The sequence below is a fragment of the Bombina bombina genome, chromosome 11 (genome assembly GCF_027579735.1).
Source record: "Bombina bombina isolate aBomBom1 chromosome 11, aBomBom1.pri, whole genome shotgun sequence".
Classification (NCBI taxonomy): Eukaryota; Metazoa; Chordata; class Amphibia; order Anura; family Bombinatoridae; genus Bombina; species Bombina bombina.
The window spans coordinates 107,364,708-107,388,580 of record NC_069509.1 but is presented as its reverse complement, the minus strand read 5'-3'; the positions used below and the strand labels follow the sequence as shown (position 1 = coordinate 107,388,580).

The 23,873-nt window shown below is 37.1% G+C and overlaps 1 protein-coding gene across 1 annotated transcript in view; it reads right to left on the bottom strand.

Annotated features, from left to right (window-relative positions):
* ADAP1 (ArfGAP with dual PH domains 1) overlaps positions 1–23,873 on the bottom strand; it is a 1,315,539-nt gene that overhangs the window by 176,403 nt on the left and 1,115,263 nt on the right. The window contains exon 7 of the mRNA XM_053695288.1: positions 14,639–14,722. Coding sequence (XP_053551263.1) covers positions 14,639–14,722 — 84 coding nt within the window. The remainder of the gene's footprint in view (positions 1–14,638; positions 14,723–23,873) is intronic.

Below are 23,873 nucleotides of genomic sequence, written 5' to 3'. Positions count from 1 at the left end.
GAATGACCACTAGATGGAGCCCACAGTCCTTCAGTGGACAATTCTGGCGCCAAGAATAAGTGTTTAAAAGACCAGTATGATCTATATGTATCTTTATATGTATCTTTAGCATGACTAAGGGGTTAACCCCTTAGTCATGCTAAAGATACATATAGATTATACTGGTCTTTTAATAAACACTTATTCTTGGCGCCAGAATTGTCCACTGAAGGACTGTGGGCTCCATCTAGTGGTCATTCTATTATATAACTTTTCAAAGTATTTCAAAGTATATGTAGCTAATAAAAACAATGTATTAAACCTATGCAGTATGGCAGTAATAATATACAATGTTATTCTAATTATTCAGTTACTTCTTTGTATAAACCTTTTCATTAAGCCCTCAACTGAATACAGACAATGTAACACTCATTTATAATTTAAATAAACAAATATATATAAATACATAGGTACATTCCATGAGAGGAGCCATAGTAATTTGATAAAACTAATAGGAATAGAATATTAGTTAAATAAATCAATAGAAACAAATAAAAAAAACAAGATAGATCAAAGTCTCTGTTCAAACCCTTAGGAATGAGGGTCTCTAACTTGTGGATCCACCACATTTCTTTCTGTTTTAATAATTTTTCCCTATCCATTCCATTTCTAGGTACCTTGATTTGTTCTATGATCTGCCACCTTAGTTGGCATATGCCATGACCATGTTCCAAAAAATGTTTTGACAGAGGGGCCTCTAAATTCTTTCTCCTTATATTGGAGTGGTGTTGACTCAACCGCTCCTTGATTTTTTTTGTGTGGTTTCCGCTAAGTAAGAAAGGGAACAGGGACATTTAATTAGGTATATCACAAAGGTGCTATCGCAGGTATAAAACCCCTCAATATTTAAACGTCTTCCACTATGTGGATGAAAAAAGTTGGGGCCTTTAATTATTGAGCTGCAACTCACGCAGCCAAGACAAGGGTATCTACCATTCCTCTTATTAGGATTGCTTATCTCTATTACCTAAACCTATATCTGTTTTTACTAGGTGGTCACGTATATTTCTGACCCTTCTATAGGCCTAACACATAGAGTTTTTCAAAGAACCCCCACTCATGGCCATGAGTGGGGGTTCTTTGAAAAACTCTATGTGTTGGTTACAATCCCTGAGAATATGCCAGTGTTTCCTTTATAAGGAGACAAAAACGAATCTGTCATTGTTGTTCCTCTTATCCACCTTTGGGGTAGGGTGTTGAATCTCTGATTTTTTTTATTGATTAGGCTTAAAGGATAGCCCCTTTTTAGAAAATTTCATGGTCATCTCTTTAGTCTTATTTCCATATTTTCCTTTTCACTGAATATTCTTTGAACCCTGAGCAACTGTCTCTTGGGCAAATAATCTATTAGTCTTCTAGGGTGAAAACTATCATATTTTAAAAGGGTATTTTTGTCTGTTTCCTTGGAGTATAGATCAATATTTAATGTATTCACTCCCTTGGATATTTTGGTATCCAAGAAAGTTATGGACTCCTCCTATGTATGTGAATGTATACTGCAAACCCTCAATATGGAATTAAGTTCTTGAACAAACCCTTCAAGGGTTCCAATGCTGCCCCACCAAACGCCATCATCAATATAGCGCCACCACACTGCGCCATGTGTTTTGAACAGATCTTTCTCATAAACTATTCTCTCCTCAAATTCATTCATATAGAGATTGGCGTATGATGGGGGAACATTTAAACCCATGGCCGTTCCTTTGACTTGGACAAACCATTCCTCTTGGAAAAGAAAGAAATTCCAGTATAAAATTAAACTTAACAACTTTTCAATGAATTGACACTGAGCTTTAGTGTACCTGCCACTCATCATGAGAACCTTGTTGACTATTGCTATGCCTGTCTCATGTTTAATGGACGTGTATAGGCTCTTAACAGCCATAGTGAATAGCAGGTACCTATTGGAGAGAAACTCTAATTGTTTGGCTTTTGTTAGGAAATGACCCTTATCTTTCAAATAGCTTGCCATTTTGGCCACCTCTGGTTGTAATAATTTTTCAATATATATGGAAATGTTGGTATAGGCAGAATCTACACAGGAAACAATTGGTCTCCATGGGGGTCTAGTAAGGTCTTTGTGGACCTTAGGTACAGTGTAAAAAATAGGGTTTCTTGGGTTTTCTATGAAAACATACTCAGCCAATTTTTTTTATCTATGATACCACATTCTATAGATTGATTTAAAATGTATTTAAGTTATATAATAGAATGACCACTAGATGGAGCCAAAAGTCCTTCAGTGGACAATTCTGGCACCAAGAATAAGTGTTTAAAAGACCAGTATGATGTATATGTAACTTTAGCATGACTAAGGGGTTAAGCCCCGAAACGTCACTTTTTATGTACCTCCAATAAAGTTTTAAAAGTTATTCATCCGTGCTGGTGACTATTTGTTCTCACTATTGACACTTGAGGTATTTGCAGTTAACCCTTGTCACTTGTGCACAGATAATTACAGTGGTGCCGATTTCCCATGGAATTGAACTGTTGCAGTCCAGTAACAAGGACGTTTCATGTGGAAGTTTGATTTAGTAACTTTTCATACTTATATATTCATATATATCTACTTGCCGGCTCAAATTAATCATATATATATTTTTCTGGGTGCCCCTGCTCTTTGGGTAATGGATAAATTGCATATGCTTATATCTTAGACCAATTAATGTGTTTTTTTTCTTTTTGTTCACTTTTTTGCACATGAGATTTTTAATAAATAACATATTATTTACCAGACATCCTTGGTAGTGTCTATTTGGGATAGTGATGGTTTATATTTGATATTTGATTATTTAGGCTTTATATGGGGTTGCTGGATAAGGTTTATTAGTTGATCTTTTTGCAGTTTTATATATATATATATATATATATATATATATTATATATTTTTTTCACAAACGAGAAGCAGTGTGTGAAAGTGGTAATCTGGCACTTTTACAGAGTGCTTCTGTAATAACCTCCCCACCACTTTGTAAATGAAGTATGTAGACAAGTAATTGAGATTTTTACATCAAACATATGATGTCTTTAGGGTCATGTGAGTCACCCATCATTTACACATATTTTAACACTAATCTAATGATGATGTGAACTGTGTTTGGTTTATTTTCAATATGACAGGAGGTAAAAGTATCCTTGACAAACACATTTGATAGTTATAGGGTTATGTTACCTCACCTGAAACATAAAACATTTTGATAAGAGAGAGCTTTAGTACTCTTTCTCTATTATTACTCTAAACATTGTGTATTATGAGTAAAGTAATTGCAATTTTTATACTGACCAAATGTAATCTAAAGGGTCATGTCCCCCTTCGTTTGTGAAAAAAATATATAATATATATATATATATATATATATATGTATATATATATATATATATATATATATATATATATATATATATATATGTATATATATATATATATATATGTATATATATATATATAACTGCAAAAAGATCAACTAATAAACCTTTTAAATAAGTAGTTTCACACATATTTGTGAAAACTAGACTATCTCTTCAGAGAAGAGGAAAGTGCAGAAGAGGGCGCTAAATTGAGAAAATAAAAATAAAATAAATAATATAAGATATACATGATAATTTAAAAAATATATAAACATAATTTTCCTATAGAATGCAAATGTGTATGAATTCGCAGAAATGGTGTGATAAAAAAGGGTATAAATAAACAATTCACAAAAAGAATTAAAATTGAAAAATAAAATAAAAAATGAAATTGAAAGATAAAAATCTAATATATATACACCTAGATTTAGAGTTTTGCGTTAGAAGGGGTGCGTTAGCTACGCGTGTCTTTTTCCCCCCGCACCTTTTAAATACCGCTGGTATTTAGAGTTCTCTGAAGGGCTGCGTTAGGCTCCAAAAAGGGAGCGTAGAGCATAATTTACCGCCACTGCAACTCTAAATACCAGCGTTGCTTACGGACGCGGCCAGCTTAAAAAACGTGCTCGTGCACGATATCCCCATAGGAAACAATGGGGCATTTTGAGCTGAAAAAAAACCTAACACCTGCAAAAAAGCAGCGTTCAGCTCCTAACGCAGCCCCATTGTTTCCTATGGGGAAACACTTCCTAAGTCTGCACCTAACACCCTAACATGTACCCCGAGTCTAAACACCCCTAACCTTACACTTATTAACCCCTAATCTGCCGCCCCCGCTATCGCTGACCCCTGCATATTATTATTAACCCCTAATCTGCCACTCCGTACACCGCCGCAACCTACATTATCCCTATGTACCCCTAATTTGCTGCCCCTAACATCGCCGACCCCTATATTATATTTATTACCCCCTAATCTGCCCCTACCTACACTTATTAAATCCTAATCTGCCGACCGGACCTCGCCGCCACTCTAATAAATGTATTAACCCCTAATCTGCCCTCCCTAACATCGCCGACACCTAACTTCAAGTATTAACCCCTAATCTGCCGACCGTACCTCGCCGCTACTCTAATAAATGTATTAACCCCTAAAGCTAAGTCTAACCCTAACACTAACACCCCCCTAAGTTAAATATAATTTTTTATCTAACAAAATAAATTAACTCTTATTAAATAAATTAATCCTATTTAAAGCTAAATACTTACCTGTAAAATAAACCCTAATATAGCTACAATATAAATAATAATTATATTGTAGCTATTTTAGGATTTATATTTATTTTACAGGCAACTTTGTATTTATTTTAACTAGGTACAATAGCTATTAAATAGTTAATAACTATTTAATAGCTACCTAGTTAAAATAATTACAAAATTACCTGTAAAATAAATCCTAACCTAAGTTACAATTAAACCTAACACTACACTATCAATAAATTAATTAACTAAACTATCTACAATTAAATCAACTAAACTAAATTACAAAAAAAACCACACACTAAATTACAAAAAATAAAAAAAGATTACAAGAATTTTAAACTAATTACACCTACTCTAAGCCCCCTAAAAAAATAACAGCCCCCCAAAATAAAAAAATTCCCTACCCTATTCTAAAATAAAAAGTTTACAACTCTTTTACCTTACCAGCCCTTAAAAGGGCCTTTTGCGGGCATGCCACAAAGAAAACAGCACTTTTGCATTTAAATAAACATACAATGCCCCCCCAACATTACAACCCACCATCCACATACCCCTAATCTAACCCAAACACCCCTTAAAAAACCTAACACTAAGCCCCAGAAGATCTCCCTACCTTATCTTCACCCCGCCGGGTATCACCGATCCGTCCAGAAGAGGGTCCGAAGTCTTCATCCTATCCGGCAAGAAGAGGTCCAGAAGAGGGTCCGAAGTCTTCATCCTATCCGGCAAGAAGAGGTCCAGAAGAGGGTCCGAAGTCTTCATCCTATCCGGCATCTATCCGGTAGACATCTTCATCCAGGCGGCATCTTCTATCTTCTTCCATCCGGCGTGGAGCGGGACCATCTTGAAGCAGCCGACGCGGATCCATCCTCTTCTTCCGGCGACTCCCGACAAATGAAGGTTCCTTTAAGTGACGTCATCCAAGATGGCGTCCCTCGAATTCCGATTGGCTGATAGGATTCTATCAGCCAATCGGAATTAAGGTAAAAAAAATCTGATTGGCTGATTGAATCAGCCAATCAGATTCAAGTTCAATCCGATTGGCTGATCCAATCAGCCAATCAGATTGAGCTCGCATTCTATTGGCTGATCGGAACAGCCAATAGAATGCAAGCTCAATCTGATTGGCTGATTGGGGGCTCTGATTGGCATTTATTTTGGGGGGCTTTGTTATTTTTTTAGGGGGCTTAGAGTAGGTGTAATTAGTTTAAAATTCTTGTAATCTTTTTTTATTTTTTGTAATTTAGTGGGTTTTTTTTTTTGTAATTTAGTTTAGTTGATTTAATGGTAGATAATTGTAGATAGTTTAGTTAATTAATTTATTGATAGTGTAGTGTTAGGTTTAATTGTAACTTAGGTTAGGATTTATTTTACAGGTAATTTTGTAATTATTTTAACTAGGTAGCTATTAAATAGTTATTAACTATTTAATAGCTATTGTACCTAGTTAAAATAAATACAAAGTTGCCTGTAAAATAAATATGAATCCTAAAATGCTAATCTGGCAGACTGGGCCTCTCAGTCTCCAGATGACTATTTTACAGGAGCCTCAATAAGAGGTAGGTCTCTTGTTAAAAAAAAAACCTATTGAGGGTACTGTAAGAGTCAGCTGGAGACTGAGAGGCCCAGTCTGCCAGATTAGCACTTTCACACAGTGCTTCTAGTTTGTGAGTACCTTTTCACTAAAGCTTAAAGGGACAGTATACACCAATTTTCAAATACTACTATAAAGAATAATATGCACAGATACTGATATAAAAATCCAGTATAAAACAGTTTAAAAACTTACTTAGAAGCTTCCAGTTTAGCTCTGTTTAAAAAGTTACTGAAACACCCACTGCAAGTGGGAAATAGCAGACACTCCCCCTTCCTTTGCATATGAAAAGACCCTTTACACAAACAGAAGCAAGCTGAAGTAGGTATACATTGACCTACAACTTTGGGGCTTGGTTAGGAGTCTGAAAATAAGCAAAACTATGCATTTTAAAAACAAAACTGTATGGGCTATATAAATGGATAATCTACAAAACATTTTTGCAAAGAAAAATCTAGTGTATAATGTTCCTTTAAGAACTTTTACCACCTAACACCAATTTTCTGCACTATGAAGTGCTCTTCTTTGTTTCATTCATAGATCACACATATTTGCACTGCTGTCACAACATTAGTTTCAGGACCCTCCCACATTTATTATATTAAATCTGGTGCCTTTTTCCTGCCTTAACACTGCCTTTTTCACAAACCTAATGTTCCTATCATTATACTTTTATACTTTAGTAAGTGTTATGATCCGATCATTGCCGTGTCGCAGCGGCTCCGGGATCTCTCTCTCTCCTTTTTTTGTTGTGTCACGTTGCCTAGTAACGTGACACAGCCTTCCTGTGTCACACCCCCTAAGTCGTCACCGCCTTTAAATCTCCGGCGGGACTTCTCTCTGGTGCCCGTTTGTCAGATATCACTTCCTGCTTCCTGGCTCGTATACTGACAATGAGTGCCTTATCCTTAAACCTGTTTAAAGGGACATTGACCATTGCTTTGCCTGACCACTTTGTTGCCGAATCCTTAAACCTGCTTAAAGGGACATTGACCATTGCTTTGCCTGACCGCTCTGTTGCCAAATCCGTAAACCTGCTTAAAGGGACATTGACCATTGCTTTGCCTGACCACTGTTGCCGAATCCTTAAACCTGCTTAAAGGGACATTGACCATTGCTTTGCCTGACCACTCGGATCATCCTCTGCCTGCTTTATGTTTGAATCTTTTTTTATTGAGAATGATAATAAAAATATGTAAATACAAGCATAGTCTGCAAAATATCATAACATAATTTCTCCATGGATTTTCCAATGGTAAAAGGCTTAAGGTGTTATGGGATAACCCACGTCCCTCAGATTCTCGTTCTGTTGCTAAGCCTGTACCACCTTTCTAATATAAAAATTCCTATAGAGGACAACAAAATAAACAACTCTGTAATGACACTGTTAACAAGACTCTCAACGTGATAAACCTTACTTAGAAAACATTAAGTACCCCTCAGTCCAGATCTAAAAACCTTCGAGCTCCAGCTTCGGATCAAGCCTAAGTGTTCTATCTCCCCCAGGGATCCCACCTCTATCTATTGTTGTGGGACTATTCAGACTCCAGTAAAACCAAATCCTATCGTTATTCTCTCTAGTGCCCAGGACCCTAGCGGCTGAGTTGTACATGGAATAAGTGTGTGATATTTTGTTGTATACTTCTGACCAAGGGGGCGCACCTGTCTTTCAATATCGAGCAACACAAATCCTGGTTACTGTACATAGGATTTTAATAAAAAAAGTTAGTGTGTTTGTTATATTGCATGTATGGTTTGTGGAGCAATACCTGCGACCTAGAAAGGTGGATATTTTCCTCTAGGATATTACTCAATAAGGTCCACAGGGACTTCCACGTTGGTTGTAAAATCTCACAGTCCCACCACATATGTCGATAGGTACCCACCTCTCCACAACCTCTGTAGCAGAGTCTAGATCTATAAGGAGACATGTGTGAGGTTCTAAGATACCATCTGTGGATGGTTTTCAGTGTGTTTTCCTGTAGATCCACACTTATCAGACCCTTGGTAGCTGAGCTAACCATTTTATCCCAGTTTTGCTTATCTAAAGTGATATTCAGATATTTTTCCCAGTTTAACATGGCCGAGGATTTAGTGTTGTTGGTGATATTTTGAATGGTGATGTATAATTTGGAAATGGACTGTTTTGGTCTACTGGTGGAGCTGCAGATAGATTCTAGGGTGGTGCTAGGGGATGTGGGTGATGGATTCAAATACTTATGTAGGGATGATGAGACTTGTAAGTACAAGTACCAGTGGACTTGTAGCGGGGCTAATATACACTGTATCTGGCTATATTATAAACTTCTCTTATTCTCTACGAGATCCGCCACCCGGTATAGGCCTTTATTTGCCCATTTACTTATAGGATAATGGAATTCCCTGGTAAGCAAGTATCTGATCGGTCTTATTAAGGTATTAGTGGGGATAAGTGATTTGTTAATTGCCAGTGTAGACCAAATTTGTTTGGTGGAGTCAGTCGTAGGGGGTATAATTTGGCTGCAGTCAGTGTTTGCAAGTTGTGTTTGCCATAATATGGCATCCGGAAAGTTCCAGCCCCCCATATCTGCCTCCAAAGACGTCCAAAGATCATCCCTGGAGGTTCTATGTAGTAGAGTAGCTTGCGCTAGTCTAAAGGCTTTATAATAGTCCCACAGATGAGGGATCCCCAGCCCCAACTGGATCTCCTTCTGAAGGACAGTTAAGTCAGATGTTGGTATTTTTATGGGTAGAGATCTAAACTTACACAACAGGCGAGGGAGTGAACTCATTTTGACCACCGAGATGCGAACCAGCCAGGAGAAATTGTAATGTTTCCATTTCCTAAGGTCTGTTTTAATAGCCCTGAAAATTGGTAGATATAGCTGTTCAAACTAAGGAGTTAACTGAATCCCCAAGTACTTAATAGAGTGGTTGGCCCACTTCATGTCGAAGTTTAATTCTAAAAGTTTCTGTGTGTGTTGGGGTAACGCTATTGGCAGAGCTTCGCACTTGTCGTGATTTATTTTATAGCCAGAAATCCTGGAAAACCGATACAAGATTTCAAACAAATTTGGCAGTGAGATTAGTGGCTTAGTTATTGACAATAGAATGTCGTCTGCAAAGAGAGATAATTTATAATCCACTTCTCGGATTCCCACTCCTGCCACATCCGGAGAAAGTCTAATTTTAGCCGCTAAGGGCTCAACGCACAGGGTAATTGTAGTGGGGACAATGGGCACCAATGTCTAGTCCCATTTAGAATCGGGAATGTAATAGATTTATATCCCACAGATGAAACCTGGGGCATGGTGTGGAGTAAATAGCCTTAATGGCCTTAACAAAGGGCCCCTCAAACCTACGATGCATGAAATTCCAATCCACCCTAAAAAACACCTTCTCCGCATCCAAGGATAGGAGCAGAGAAGGCGTCCGGGTCATAGCAAGATAGTGGATGATATTAATCATTTGTCTGATATTATCAGGCGCCTCTCTTCCTTTTATGAACCCCACTTGGTCTGGGTGTATCAGTGATGGGAGAATGTATTTCAATCTGTTTGCAAGTATTTTGGTAAAGATTTTTAGATATTGATTTATAAGAGAGATTGGGCGGTAACTTGAGCATAGTTTAGGATTTTTGCTGGGTTTCGGGATAACAATTATCTTAGCGTGTAACAGCTTGTAGGGATTTCATATCCCTCTAGAATATGATTACACAATTTAGTTAAATGGGGTACTAGGAAAATCTTGAACAACTTATAATACTCTCTCTAGAAACCGTCAGGTCCCAGGGCTTTACCTGGTTTTAATTCTTTTATGGCTGTAAGTACATCAATTTGTGTGATTGGGGCATTGAGGAGTTCCTGGTCCTCCTTGGAAATACTTTTCAGTTTTGCTTCTGTTAAAAAAAAAATCTGTGGCTTCATGGTTTGTGGGCCCTGGGTGGTTTTCCTACCATCATATAAGTTGCCTAGTATTCTGCGAAGACATCAACTATGTGTTGTGGGTGAGAGGTCAGTGTACCGTCAGATGTTGGATATTAAGGAAGCCCTACATTGTTCCCTAATCTTATGTGCCATGTATCTATCAGGCTCATTGGCGTAGATATAGTAATTGACTTTTAGTGCATGAATGGCTCTTTCAGCCTGTTTATTCAAAAGTGAGGCCAAAGTTTCTCTTTTAGTTTGGAGAGTTTTTAAAATTGAGTCTTGTTTGTTTAATTTATGTTGTCTTTCTAACAATTCGATTTCTTGAAATAATTTGGTCAAGAGAGCCTTTCTTTGTTGCATATGGTGTGATTTGTGTTTAATTAAAATGTCTCGGACAGCTTTGTGAGCTGTCCAGGTGTGGATCAGGTTGGAAGTCGAGCAGCAGTTTAGGTCCCAGTATTCCGCTAGTTGTTGTAAATTATCTTTGTGTTTGAGCGGGTCCTTCAGATAATGTGGGTTAAAAGTCCAAGACCTAACTCTGTCAGAGTCGTGTAGCCCCTGTATCTGTAAACTAACTATTGAATGGTCTGACCATATGCAGGTATGAATAGAGGAGAAGAGCAACAATGGGTGTAGAACCTGGCTGGTGTAGACATCTACAAGTACCAATAGTGGTGTAGACATCTACAAGTACCACTAGTGACACCACTTATTATTCACCTGCTCATAAGTCATATATCAGACTGAACTACATAGTTAAGTCTGATATATGACTTATGAGCAGGTGAATAGTAAGTGGTGTCACTAGTGGTACCATTTAAAGTCGACCAGGAGTCCAACAGAGAGTGAGGGGTGAGGGAGTCTACAATCTCCATCACTATACGATTGTGGCAGAGATTCTTGTGGGTTAAAGTGCGATTTTACATTAAAGTCTCCCGCTAGTATTATTTTGGAGTGGGACCATTGGGTGAGAAGAAAAAAACATGTGTTGATTCTCATTAGCCTCTCACTATCAGGAATCTACCTTCAGGGTCAGAGATTGTAGATAGGTGCTTAAAATCTATGGAGTGATGAATCAGTATGGACACCCCTCTTTTCTTTGTGTCTGCTGTGGAATGAAAGTGACTTGTATACTGACCCAATATTTAGGGATCTGGGCCTTAATAAAATGGGTCTCCTGGAGGAAGATGATATTAGTTTTTAGATTCAAATATTGGGATATGGCTGTACGTCTTTTGCTATCTGAGTTTAAACCTCTCACATTGTGTGAGAGAATAGTTATATTAGGCATCATCCCACCCATACAACTTGTTTTGTCTCAGCATCGGGAGTCCCCACTTAATGAAAGGGTAGATACCTCTAGGGACGTGGAGCTTCAGGTTACAAAGATAATCACGGGTGGACCTAGTGGCTACAAAATATGTCTGTATAACAGTGTCATCATGGGCAAAACATGTAACACTCTTATTATACTTAAAAATAGTTTTAAAAAATGAACAGGAAATTACTGTCCCCCAACAGGGGGGTCAATTAAAAAACCTTCATTGTGATTCCCCTAGTGGGAGTCATCAAAGCAGCAACAAAGAAGAAAGAAAACATTAGCAACATGTATAGCATTCGTGTGAAATAACATTAACATGCAAATGTAAGTCTGTAATTCTGTTTGAGCTGCCCAACAGCAGCCAGCCGTATACTAGCTTAAGTTCAAACAGGACCAGAGATAAGTGTAGTATCTTGTATACTCACAAGCCCTCAATGTAAGAAGATACAAAGGATCGAGAATCAGCGTCCGTATAGTTCTTTCTGGATCCCCACAAGGACCCAACAAAGTGACCAGACCGGAGACTCTATTCCCTTGACAGGAGTCCCTACAGTGTACAAGTGTCCGTGGTTGTTGGAGATTGCCCAGTTTCTGCTTTTTCCTATTTATCTTGATCCACTTTGCATTTTTTCTAGTTTTTGGGTGTCTAGGGATGTGACAAATTTGGGGTTCCCTATGGTTTTCTGGAGAAGAAGGTGTTTCGAGACCCAGTAATTTGCAAACCTCAGGAATGTCCATCTCGCTCTTGATCGTTATGGTGCCATTATCTTTTTTTAATATGTAGCGGATATGGGAACCCCCATTTATATGGAATTTGATTCTTCCTCAATAGGATGGCTAGGGGCCTGAGCTCTCCTCTTCTTTGCAGTGTTCTCGGGCAGAGGTCCTGGTATAACTGCACGATGTTGCCCTGGAACTTGAATGTCGGGTTATCCTTTGCAGCTCTTAAGATCTTCTCCTTTTCTGGGAATGAGGTCATCTTGAGGATGACGTCTCTCAGGGGTGCAGTGTCTTTAGGCTTTGGTTTGAGGGCTCTTTGAGCTCTCTCAATGCTGAATTGCATATATTTTTTACCACCAGTCAGTTGAATAAATAGTTGGTGAAGGTAGGAGAGGAGGTCTTTTGCCAACACAGATTCAGAGACACCTTTGATTCTGATATTGTTTCTCCTGCTTCGGTTTTCAAGATCCTCAATTTTATCTTGGATCTCTAATATGCATTGATGTTGGTCAGAAATCGTTTGAGACAGGTCGGATACATAACTTCTCAAAGCTAGAGGATATATCCTGCTTGGAGACCAAAGAATGCAAGTCTGCCTTAGTGAAAGGCGTCTGTTCCCCTTCCATGTTGTCTGGAGTAGATTCCTTAGTCAGCTCCTCTACCTCCCCCGGAGTCAAATATGGCTGGGGATTTGTTGGTTTTGTTAGTCTTGAAGAAAGTTGATACAGTGGAAAGTTTAGTAGTCTTATCTCCTTTAACTACTCTCCTAGAAGACATATCTGTCCTCTATATTGGACTGAAGGAATTAGGGAGGACATAGTGTTTTACTAGGCTCTGCAATACTCAGCTCAACACCCAGCAGAAGTGTATATAGAAGCAGAAGTTTCCAGGCTAGGGCACCCCTCTGGATCACTAGGGGTCAATATTGGCTACAGCTGTCACAACTTAACTGGTCTGGATCTCTAACTCCCTGTAAACATAGTATTAGGAGGCTAGGTATTTGAAATATCAATGTAGTTTTAATGCAAATCTCTTAATTTATGCTCCCTTCCTTTTGCGTGTAGGGCTACGGTGCGTATGTGGCTTAATTTGCTTGTTTAAGGCATACCACACAAGTACCTGGGTGAGTTGGTATGGTCTTCCGCTGATCCGCCGTGACTGCTGAGCCTACAAATCAAGGGGCCCATGTGGGGTCGTAACAGATCAGCGTTAGAGGTCTCTTGCACTTTACCGGCTCCCAGGCATGCACCTCCCCACCTCCGGATCAGCTGCAACTTCGGCCCACTATCCAGACTCACCGTCCTTAATTGTGGCTATGATCTGGCCCTTCTGTGTTTCGGAGTGTGAGCTTCTTATTTCCGGGATACTGGAGCTTTGGCTCCAAAAGTTTATTGCGCTCCAAACGTTGCAATCTGAGCAACAAGACTAACTATAGTGGTCCCTCGGGTGTTTGGGGCTATTCATCTTTAGCCGGCTGTCGACTGGGAACCTGGTCTCGTTCGTTTGTGATGCTATATGTTTGAGTACTGCATGGAGCTCTTAGCTTAGACGTCCATCTTAGAGTCAGGCTAGACTCCGCCCTCCCTCTCCCTGATTTAAAGGGATACTGACCTCTGCTTTGCCTGACCACTCTGACGGAATATCCTCAGCCTGCTTTTAAGTTTCTGTACATTGTACTCCTACTTCTCATCAAGTACCTGTTCCCGTGGCCCTGCATCATCTGTTAGTACACAGTTTTCTTTTACCTGCATACTAACTGTTTTTTCTTTCCTGAGTGGGTCACGTCCTGGTTTTCTCTCAGTGTGCTAGCGTGTTTGTCAGTTATCACTCTAGCAGTTGGGCCTAATCCTATACGGCTGACAGAGCTTACAAATTTGAAAAAAATAAATATTATTTACTTCTATTATCAAACTGATTTTATTCTCTTGGTATCCTATGTTTAAGGGGTGCAAGCACTATATAGCAGCAGTGTTTGCAACAATATTATACATTGTTATAAACTGAAAATGTATAGCACTCATAAACCATGAATGGTATTGAGCGTAATTTCGGAAAGCTTTTTAAAATTGCATGAATCATGAAAATTCAATTTGACTTTAAATGTACTAGTATGTTTTTAGCTACAAGAAGTCAGATTTGATATGTATGCTATTGTCATTGCAGGAGGCTGCAAACTAAACAAGTGAGAAATAACTAATGAGCTATTGCCAGGCTTTTGCTCTCACAGGCATGGTGTGTAAAACTAGGCTAACCTATATTGACTTATCAAAGCTGTCTTTAAATACATCTGCAAAGTTCATATTCAAAATATCTGTGATCTTCTTGTCTAAGTGTAATGACACAAAGAGTCAACAGAACTGTCAACAGAATTTGCATGAAATACACATAACATAGCTTACTTTTTGCATCAAACACTAGACGTCAGTCAAGTTCACACAGATAAACTTACATCAAGGTCACTTGCTCCAGGATAGGCCACTTGTAAGTAGTGAAATCTTGCAGCTCGAATAGCATTAAACCACTCCACTATTTCCTGTGTGTAAGAAAGAAAGTTTGATCTATGGGTTACAAAAGGCAAATGGTAATTTAAACAAACAAAGAAAAACTGTTTGTATTAATAGCATTTTACTTAAAGGAATATTAAACACTAAGGGCCAGATTACAAGTGGAGCCTTATTTAATGGTCCCGCTTGCTTGCTAACTCTGCTAAAAGTAAGTTTTTTGTGCACGTCAGGTAGTGCTTGAGAAATATTAATATTTTCATGTCAAGTTAGCGCACTTAAGAATATGCGATCGGGTCGAAGTTAGAATATCATGTGCACATTCACGTATTTCCCCAGAGAAGTCAATGGAGCAAAAAAAAAACTAACACTCTACTTGCGCATAAACCCGATTGCATATTCTTAAGTGCGCTAACTTGACATGAAAATATTAATATTTCTCATTCCAATGTTCTTCACATAGCAGAATATGTTCTATTTATTCATAAATAAATATATCTAGATATATCTGATGAATGTTTGGTACTATATATGATTATATATAGGATTTTTAAATTATAAATACTTAGAATATATTTCCTTATGTGAAGAGCATTGGAATGTCAAATATTTACAGTATAACAAGTTATTAAATATTAATATTGCATAAATATGCTTTTACATGTTTTAATCTACTTAACTGCAAAGGGCTCCAATGCACTTTTATATTTATATATATATATATATATATATATATATATATATATATATATATATATATATATATGTATATGTGTGTGTGTGTGTGTACATATCTAATATGTATTTATTTACAGACATATAAACACATATTATACAGTGTATATATATATAGTATATATAGTGTGTATATATATATATATATATATATACATACACAGTATATATATATATATATATATATATATATATATATATATATATATATATATATATATATATATATATATATATATATATATATATATATATATATATATATATATATATATATATATATAGAATGCAAAAAGTAGAGAAGGCGCTCTGGTAGAAAGGAAAATGATGCTGAAAGTGCTATAAAAAGCACTATCTGAAAAGAGCAAATAATGTCGAGTTCCAGGCAGCAGGGTATATAAAAAGACGAACTTTATTCCATATATTAAAAAGGACAAAACCAGGATGTCCTATACAGAGCCAGCATTGACTAACAATCAGGCAAGTGAGCTGATCCCCATGCAGACATGTTTCGTGCACCAGGTGCACTTGATCACTGCTTACCTGGGGATCAGCTCAAACGCCTCTTAAAAGGCTGAGCTAGATCATGACATCACAATAATGAAATACCTGATTGGTTACCTATTTCCACAAGTTGAGCAAACAGAAATCACAACATTTTAAACATTTTGTAAAACATATATGTTAGCTGGGTATACGTCCTATATACATTAACATATGAATACTTTCCAAACTAACTGTAGGAGACAAATAGATCCTGTGAAAAGTCTTAAGATTTCCACATTTAAAGTGCTATTAACACACAGGACATATAAATAGTACAGAGGAATATTGTTGTAACACAGCTCCCATATAATACATATACAAACAATATATTAATGCCTCTTTCAAAAGACAGATCAATTCTTGATATATAAGTTAGCATTCAATGGCAGATGCTATTGTCAAAAAAAAGGGGGGGGGGCTGTATTAATATTTTATACTCAAGTAAAAACATCCAGATCACGTCTGATGTTTAGTCCATCTGGTTCACTAGTTAGTAATCTAAACATCCAGAAAATCTCCTTTTTATTTAACAATGCTTCTCTATTTCCTCCTCTCTTCCATGTTGTGATATGATCAATTGCCTGTATCTTAAGAGAAGAGACATCTGAGTTGTGTTTTGTTTTAAAATGTCTTGATACTGGTGTGTCACTATCTTCGTCCTCAATAGACCTAAGATGTTGCAAAAACCTATCTTTTAAGGATCGTTTTGTTTTCCCTGTATATTGAATTTTACAGAGATCACAAGTCAGGAGGTAGACGACATGTGTTGTTGCACAATTAATAAAAAATCTAATGTCATATTCCTTTTGGGTTGTGCTAGAAACAAATTTATCCCCCTCAAATATGAAACTACATGTTTTGCAAACGGGACGTCTACATCTGAAGCATCCCTTCCTCTGTTTTAACCAACATTTGCTCTTTTTGGGTTTCATATCTGAGGGTGACAAATGATTGCCCAAAGTTTTTGCTCTTCTAGGGATAAATTCACACCCCGAGTCTAGAATTTCTTTAATAATTGGATCAGAGTACAAAATTGGGAGAGATTCCTCAATTATATTACATATTTTAGTGTATTCTACACTATATGTAGTAATGAACTTGATCTTACTCAAATCATCCTTTTTGCCTCTGTGTCTTTTTGATTTATATTGAAGTAACTGTTCTCTGGGAATCTGATCCACATCTTCTTTTGCTGTTATAAGGATACTATCACGATACCCTCGCTGTCTGAATCTAACTGTGGCCTCACTAGCCTGATGCTGATATTCACTTTCTTTAGAACAATTCCTCTTGATGCGGATATATTCTCCTTTCGGTATCCCCCTCAGAACATGTCGTGGGTGACAAGATTCAAATTGTAGCAGGGTATTTCCCGCAGTTTCCTTCCTATACATCTTAGTCTGTATAAGGGATCTGATTTCCCCACCCTGGACTGTGAGGTCGAGAAAATTCACACTGTTTTGACTGTGTGTTCCCGTAAATTCAATACCTTGCTGATTACAATTGAGATATTGACAGAAAAGATCTGCCCTTGTGGCATCACAGTCCAGAATGAAAAACAGATCATCAATATAACGATAATATTGGATTATTTCTCCTTTGAATGGGTTACTATCTCCAAAGACGTGGGACAGCTCCCACCAGCCCATGAATAGGTTGGCATAGGAAGGGGCAAATTTTGCCCCCATCGCTGTCCCACGTCTCTGGAGATAGTATTCCGTCTGAAACATAAAATAATTATGTGACAACAGATATTCAATTGCTCTCATCAGAAATATCTTGGTGGCCTCTTCAAAGTCACACATAGTATTAATAAAAAATTTTATAGCTTGAAGGCCTTTGTCATGCTCTATAGATGTGTACAATGAAGTAACATCCACAACCATAAGTCTATAATTGGTTTCCCATTTAACTATAGAGATTTTATTTATAAAAGATGTCGTATCTTGAATGAAGCTAGGCAATTGGCATACCAACGGCTGCAAAAATGTATCAACAAGTTCTGAGAGAGCTTCATTTAGAGACCCTATCCCCGCTATAATAGGTCTTCCAGGCGGGGACAGGGGATCCTTATGAAGCTTGGGCAACTGATGAAAAATTGGTGTCACCGGATGTGACACTATCAACTTTTCCTCAGTAGATTGTGTGATAATGTTGTTTTTACGTGCATAACTAATAATATCCACAATCTCTTTTTGAAATTTACTGGTAGGATTTTCCTTGAGTTTTGTATATACATCCCTTTGATTAAGCTGTCTTTTAGCCTCTGTAATGTAGTCAATTCTATTCAGAACGACTACATTACCGCCCTTGTCTGACTGTCTGATTATGATGTTTTCATTTTCAGACAGTTCTTTCAAAGCCATTTTTTCCTTGTATGTCAAGTTAGTATGCTTTTTATTTTTATTTGTTTCTGTCACTGATTTCTCTAAGTTACGTAACTTAAATTCCACTGTCTTTTGAAAAATATCAATTACTTTTGAACGTGTCTTAAATGGATAAAAGGTACTTTTATTCTTAATGTGTTTTGTTGAGACATTACTTTCTTGGAGGCACTCACTCTTATCTACCTCTCCCTCATTTAATAATTGGTCTAGATCCCTCAGCGTGTTCAATTCTGAAAAGTTAAGATTAGACATTAATGCAACATCATTAGTTTCTTCTGCTTTCTCTATGCTGTTATCAGGTTCATTTTGTGCCTCCTCATCCTTTTTGAAAAAATGTTTTTTCAAGGTTATTTTTCTTGCAAACCTATTTATATCTAAGATAGTCTCAAAGATGTTAAAGTGATGAGAAGGCACAAAATTTAGACCTTTTGAGAGTAGATCAACCTGTGCAGAAGTCAAGGGTACAGAAGATAAATTGACCACATTCTTATCCCTTAGGCATATTTCTTCGTTCCCTTTTGTGATCTTGTTTTGATTGTTTTTTTGTTCTTCTGTACATCCTTTATTTCTTCTGCAACCACCCCGACTGCCTCTGTGTGTTTTTTTCTCACTTCTTGCGTGGCCAGAATCTGCCCGTTTTTTGACTGTGAGGTGCGATTTTCACTGTAATATACTGCATCATTCTCTTGAAAGACTGCTGCAGTTTCACCTTCATCAGGGTTGTCACCATCTGATGAGTCACACTCATATTCGGTGTCTGAAAATGTTACACTTTTGCCCTTCTTATTCCCCTTCCAGTTACTTTGTTTATTTTTATTTTTTAAATTTCTTTTATACCCTTTTTTAGAATTGTCCTCTTGAGTCCATCTGTAGACCTGGTTAGAATCATAGTCTCTTTCATCCCTAGTCATCTTTCTTGACTTAAATTGCCATAATTCCCTTTTAAATGTGTTCATTTTGATTTCAAATTGTCTGTCATATTTCTTAAAATCAGGATCATACTGATGTTTTTTCAATAAGGTCTGGGTATCTCTAATCTCTGTCATAAGTGTAGTTCTTTGTTTCCTTTTATGCACTAATAGTAAGTCTATTAGTGCAAAGGAACAAGTGTCCAGAATTGAATTCCACTTTTCTATGAAATCCAAATCCGTTACTATAAATGAGGGAAATTTCCTAATACGCAAACCTCTGGGAATGCGATTATCTTGTTTGTATAGTAAAAATGATTTGATATCCAGATCTAATTTGATGTCTTTCCTTCTAAGTGCATCCATATCAAAAAACAAACTGTCTAGTGTATGTATGATTTCATTAAAGTTCTCAGTAACATCATCCTTAAATTCACTTAATACATATGCTTCCTCCATTTTGCTTTAAGTATAAACTTTTATATATATATATATATATATATATATATATATATATATATATATATATATATATATATATATATATATATATATATACTGTGTATGTGTGTGTGTGTGTATATATATATATATACTGTATAAAATAATATACAGTGTATATATATATGTGTGTGTTTATATGTCTGTAAATAAATACATATTAGATATGTACACACACACACACATATATATATATATATATATACATACACACACACACACACACACACACACATATATATATATATATATATATATATATATATATATATATACATACATACATACATACATACATACATACATACATGGCTAAAAAATTCTAGTCCTAAAATACTAGCCAGGACAAAATGTTACTCGACACTTCTAATCCCACCCACACCCACTACTTCACCCCATTATGGCATATTGTGAAACATTTTGTAATATTGTTTTTATTTTATACCATAACAAATTAAATATACAGTAATACATTAACAAAAATAAGTAATAGCAGTTAGAAACATCAACTAGAGGTTCTGGGGAAGAAAACAGCTGGATAGAAAAAGGAAGTGCTAACATAGCAGACCTGCATGGAAGTGCATAGCAGACCTGGAGATTTTATTTTTAATAATTATCATCTCTCCCTTCTCGCTCTTAACTATATTTCTCTCCTCTCTCCTCTATTAAATCTATCTTTTTACCCTCTTCCTTCTCTCTCAGGTCATATCTTCTCTTTACATTCTTTCTTTCCCCTCTCTCATATCTTTTCAGTCCTTTTTTCTCCATTTTCTCCATTCTCTCAACTCTATATTCTTTTCCACTTTCTCTTTTCCTCTCCAATCTCTCCCTCTGCCCCATTTACTCTTTCAAAAGTAACAGTCTAAGCACTAATTGGGGTCCCTACAGCCCTAGAGGAATAACATAGCCTTGCACTATATATATATATATATATATATATATATATATATATATAGTATACCTTTATATTTATATAATAGTTTTAGCACATAGCCCAAACTGTGTGTTTGTCAGTGCTGGACTAGGAATGTACATTCTGCAAATGAAATGTACCAACTTTGCTACCTACAGTATGCCACAAGACTGCAGACTCAACATTCACTAACTAACTTTCACTCGCCACCATTACATTTCCACTCGCCAATGGCTACTGGAAATTTTGAGCCCCGATATATATATATATATATATATATATATATATATATATATATATATATATATATATTTATACACAGTGGATATAAAAAGTCTACATATCCCTGTTAAAATGTCAGGTTTCTGTGATGTAAAAAAATGAGACAAAGATAAATCATTTCAGAACTTTTTCCACCTTTAATGTGACCTATAAACTGTACAACTCAATTGAAAAACAAACTGAAATCTTTTAGGTAAAGGGAAATAAAAATAAAAAAACTAAAATAATGTGGTTGCATAAGTGTGAACACCCTTTTATAACTGGGGATGTAGCTGTGTTCAGAATTAAGCAATCACATTCAAAATCATGTTAAATAGGAGTCAGCATACACCTGTCATTTAAAGTGCCTCTGATTAACCCCAAATAAAAAAGAGCAATGAAACTTTTTTATTGGACTAACTATACATTTATAAGATGACAAGCTTTCGGAAGAATGTCTTCCTTTTTCAAGTCTGAAGCAATACTGACCAATTTGATGGAATTTACAGATTATATCTTAAAACATAGGATAGCTAGAAAGACAGAAAGTGTTACAGAGGTTCAGAGGAGGGGGTGTTGTAAAAGTAATGATGGGGTTTAGGAGACAGATAGGGGGATATTTATCAAAGCCTCAACTGCAAATTCACCGGAATTCCGCAGAGTAATTGTTGCGAGATTGATCCGACCTAGTTATCAAAGCCTACAGACCAGCAAATGTTGAAATTTGTGACGTAACATACGATCCGCCAGTCTCAATCCGACACAGATTGATGCTTACGTCATTACAGATGTTCCGAATACACATTCGGCTCTGACACTTTTTCCCATTTACCAAATAGTTAACAGGTCCGCTCGCGGCAATTCCGGCCCAGCGTACCTGGTTTTCAATCCGCCACCCTGGATGCCATAGAAATAAATGGGAGTCTGATTTATATGGTAGAAAACAAGTTGCGTTTACACCTAACACCAGGGCCGTCTTTAATACTGACTGGGCCCTGGGCAAACATTTCCTTGGGCCCCCCGCCCATGCAATTTCGCTATCCACCCCAACACCTCAAAAAACAACTAAATCAATTTTTTTATTTTTTTTTGTTTTTTAAATGATTAGCCCAGCAGTGGATCATCCACTGTTGGGCTAATCATTTAAAAAAAAAAAATGAAATAAATTGCAATATGTAAAACTGGACCTAAGCAGTACTAATAAGTAAATAAATATATAAATTCCTCCACTGTAGATTAATTTACAATATTTACTAATTAATTAAATGTCGGTTTTTAATTTATTTATATATTTTTTTTAAGCACATAAATTTTTAATGCAATGCACAGCATTGCATAGCAAAAATCAGTGTTGGACCTAATGTCTACAGGGCCCCGGTGCAAGAATTTATTTTGGGCCTCCCTAAAAGCATCTCACCATTTTTTTGATATTCACTACATATTTATTGTTTAGACAGCCACTGTACAGCAAAATTACCACTTTCATGAATACCAAGGGAATGCCTAACATACCAAACTCCCCTAACCCATATAAACACACACTCTCCAGAGTATACACATATTCATGTACACACAAACACACACTACAGAGCACACACAAATTTATGTACACACTCCAATATATAATCCAATATTAAAAATACAATGTATGTGTGCCCCAAGACGGAAGAGAGCAGTGTCTGCAGCTGCACAGATGTTCAAATCCTAACGTGCCTGCCGCTCCAGCTTTCTGCTGCATGCGCCTACAGTATGCCCTACCCTGAACAATCCCCACCACCAGAGCAGTTACCTGGTAACAGTGGTAACCCCAGCAGGACCTTTTCTTATACAGTATGATTGGTTGGATGCCAAGTTAGGGCTTAGCATTCAATGCTGCACAGTGCACACCTAAAACAGCACATGGCACTAGCTTGGCATGTCCCATGATCCCAGCACGGTCTGGCACCGTTTCTCACAAATAAATATAAGCAGAGAACTTTTGACTGTGACAGTATTAGGACTGACCTCAGCAGACTTTCTTTTTTTTTTTAGGACTCTTGGGCCCCACAACAAAGACAGGGCCCTGGGCAGCTGCCCCTTTTGCCCTGTGTTAAAGACGGCCCTGCCTAACACCCTAACATAAACCCTGAGTCTAAAAACCCCTAATCTGCCGCCTCTGACATCGCCACAACCTAAATAAATTGTATTAACCCCTATTCCGCCACTCCCCGACCCCGCCGCAATTTGCCACCAGATATCACAGAATTTGCTCAGACACCAAGGACCGTGACAAACACCTCATTACACTGTCACAATTATTCAGAGAAAAACAAGGGTTATAAACAAACAGATTAACTCTGCCCTCAATACCCCACGTTAACACTTGCTACAATACAGGGAGAAAAAAAACATATCGCGTATCCCACTAGTAGTCAAATATAATCCTGCTGTAGAAGGAATACGAAAAATCATAAGACTTACAGCCACTATTCTTAGAGGATCCCACACTCAAAAAAATATTTCCAAAACCCCCTATCCTGGAATTTAGACAACCACCCAACCTACAACAGAAATTGCCGTCCCTAACATCCCCCTTGATAAAAAGAACACTCAGAATGGAAACAAGCGCTGCAACAAAGCTCTCTGCAAACTATCGGCTAGATTACGAGAGGTCCCAACGCTGCTTTTTAACGCCCGCTGGTATTACAAGCCTTGCAGGTACAGATGTACCGCTCATTTTCTTCTGCGACATGAGGCTACCGCAAATCCCCTTACGTCAATTGCGTATCCTATCTTTTTAATGTACACTAACTAAAGTACACTAACACCCATAAACTACCTATTAACCCCTAAACTGAGGCCCCCCCACATCGCAAACACTATAATAATTTGTTTTAACCCCATAAGCTGCCGACCGGACATCGCCGCAACTTTAATAAATGTATTAACCCCT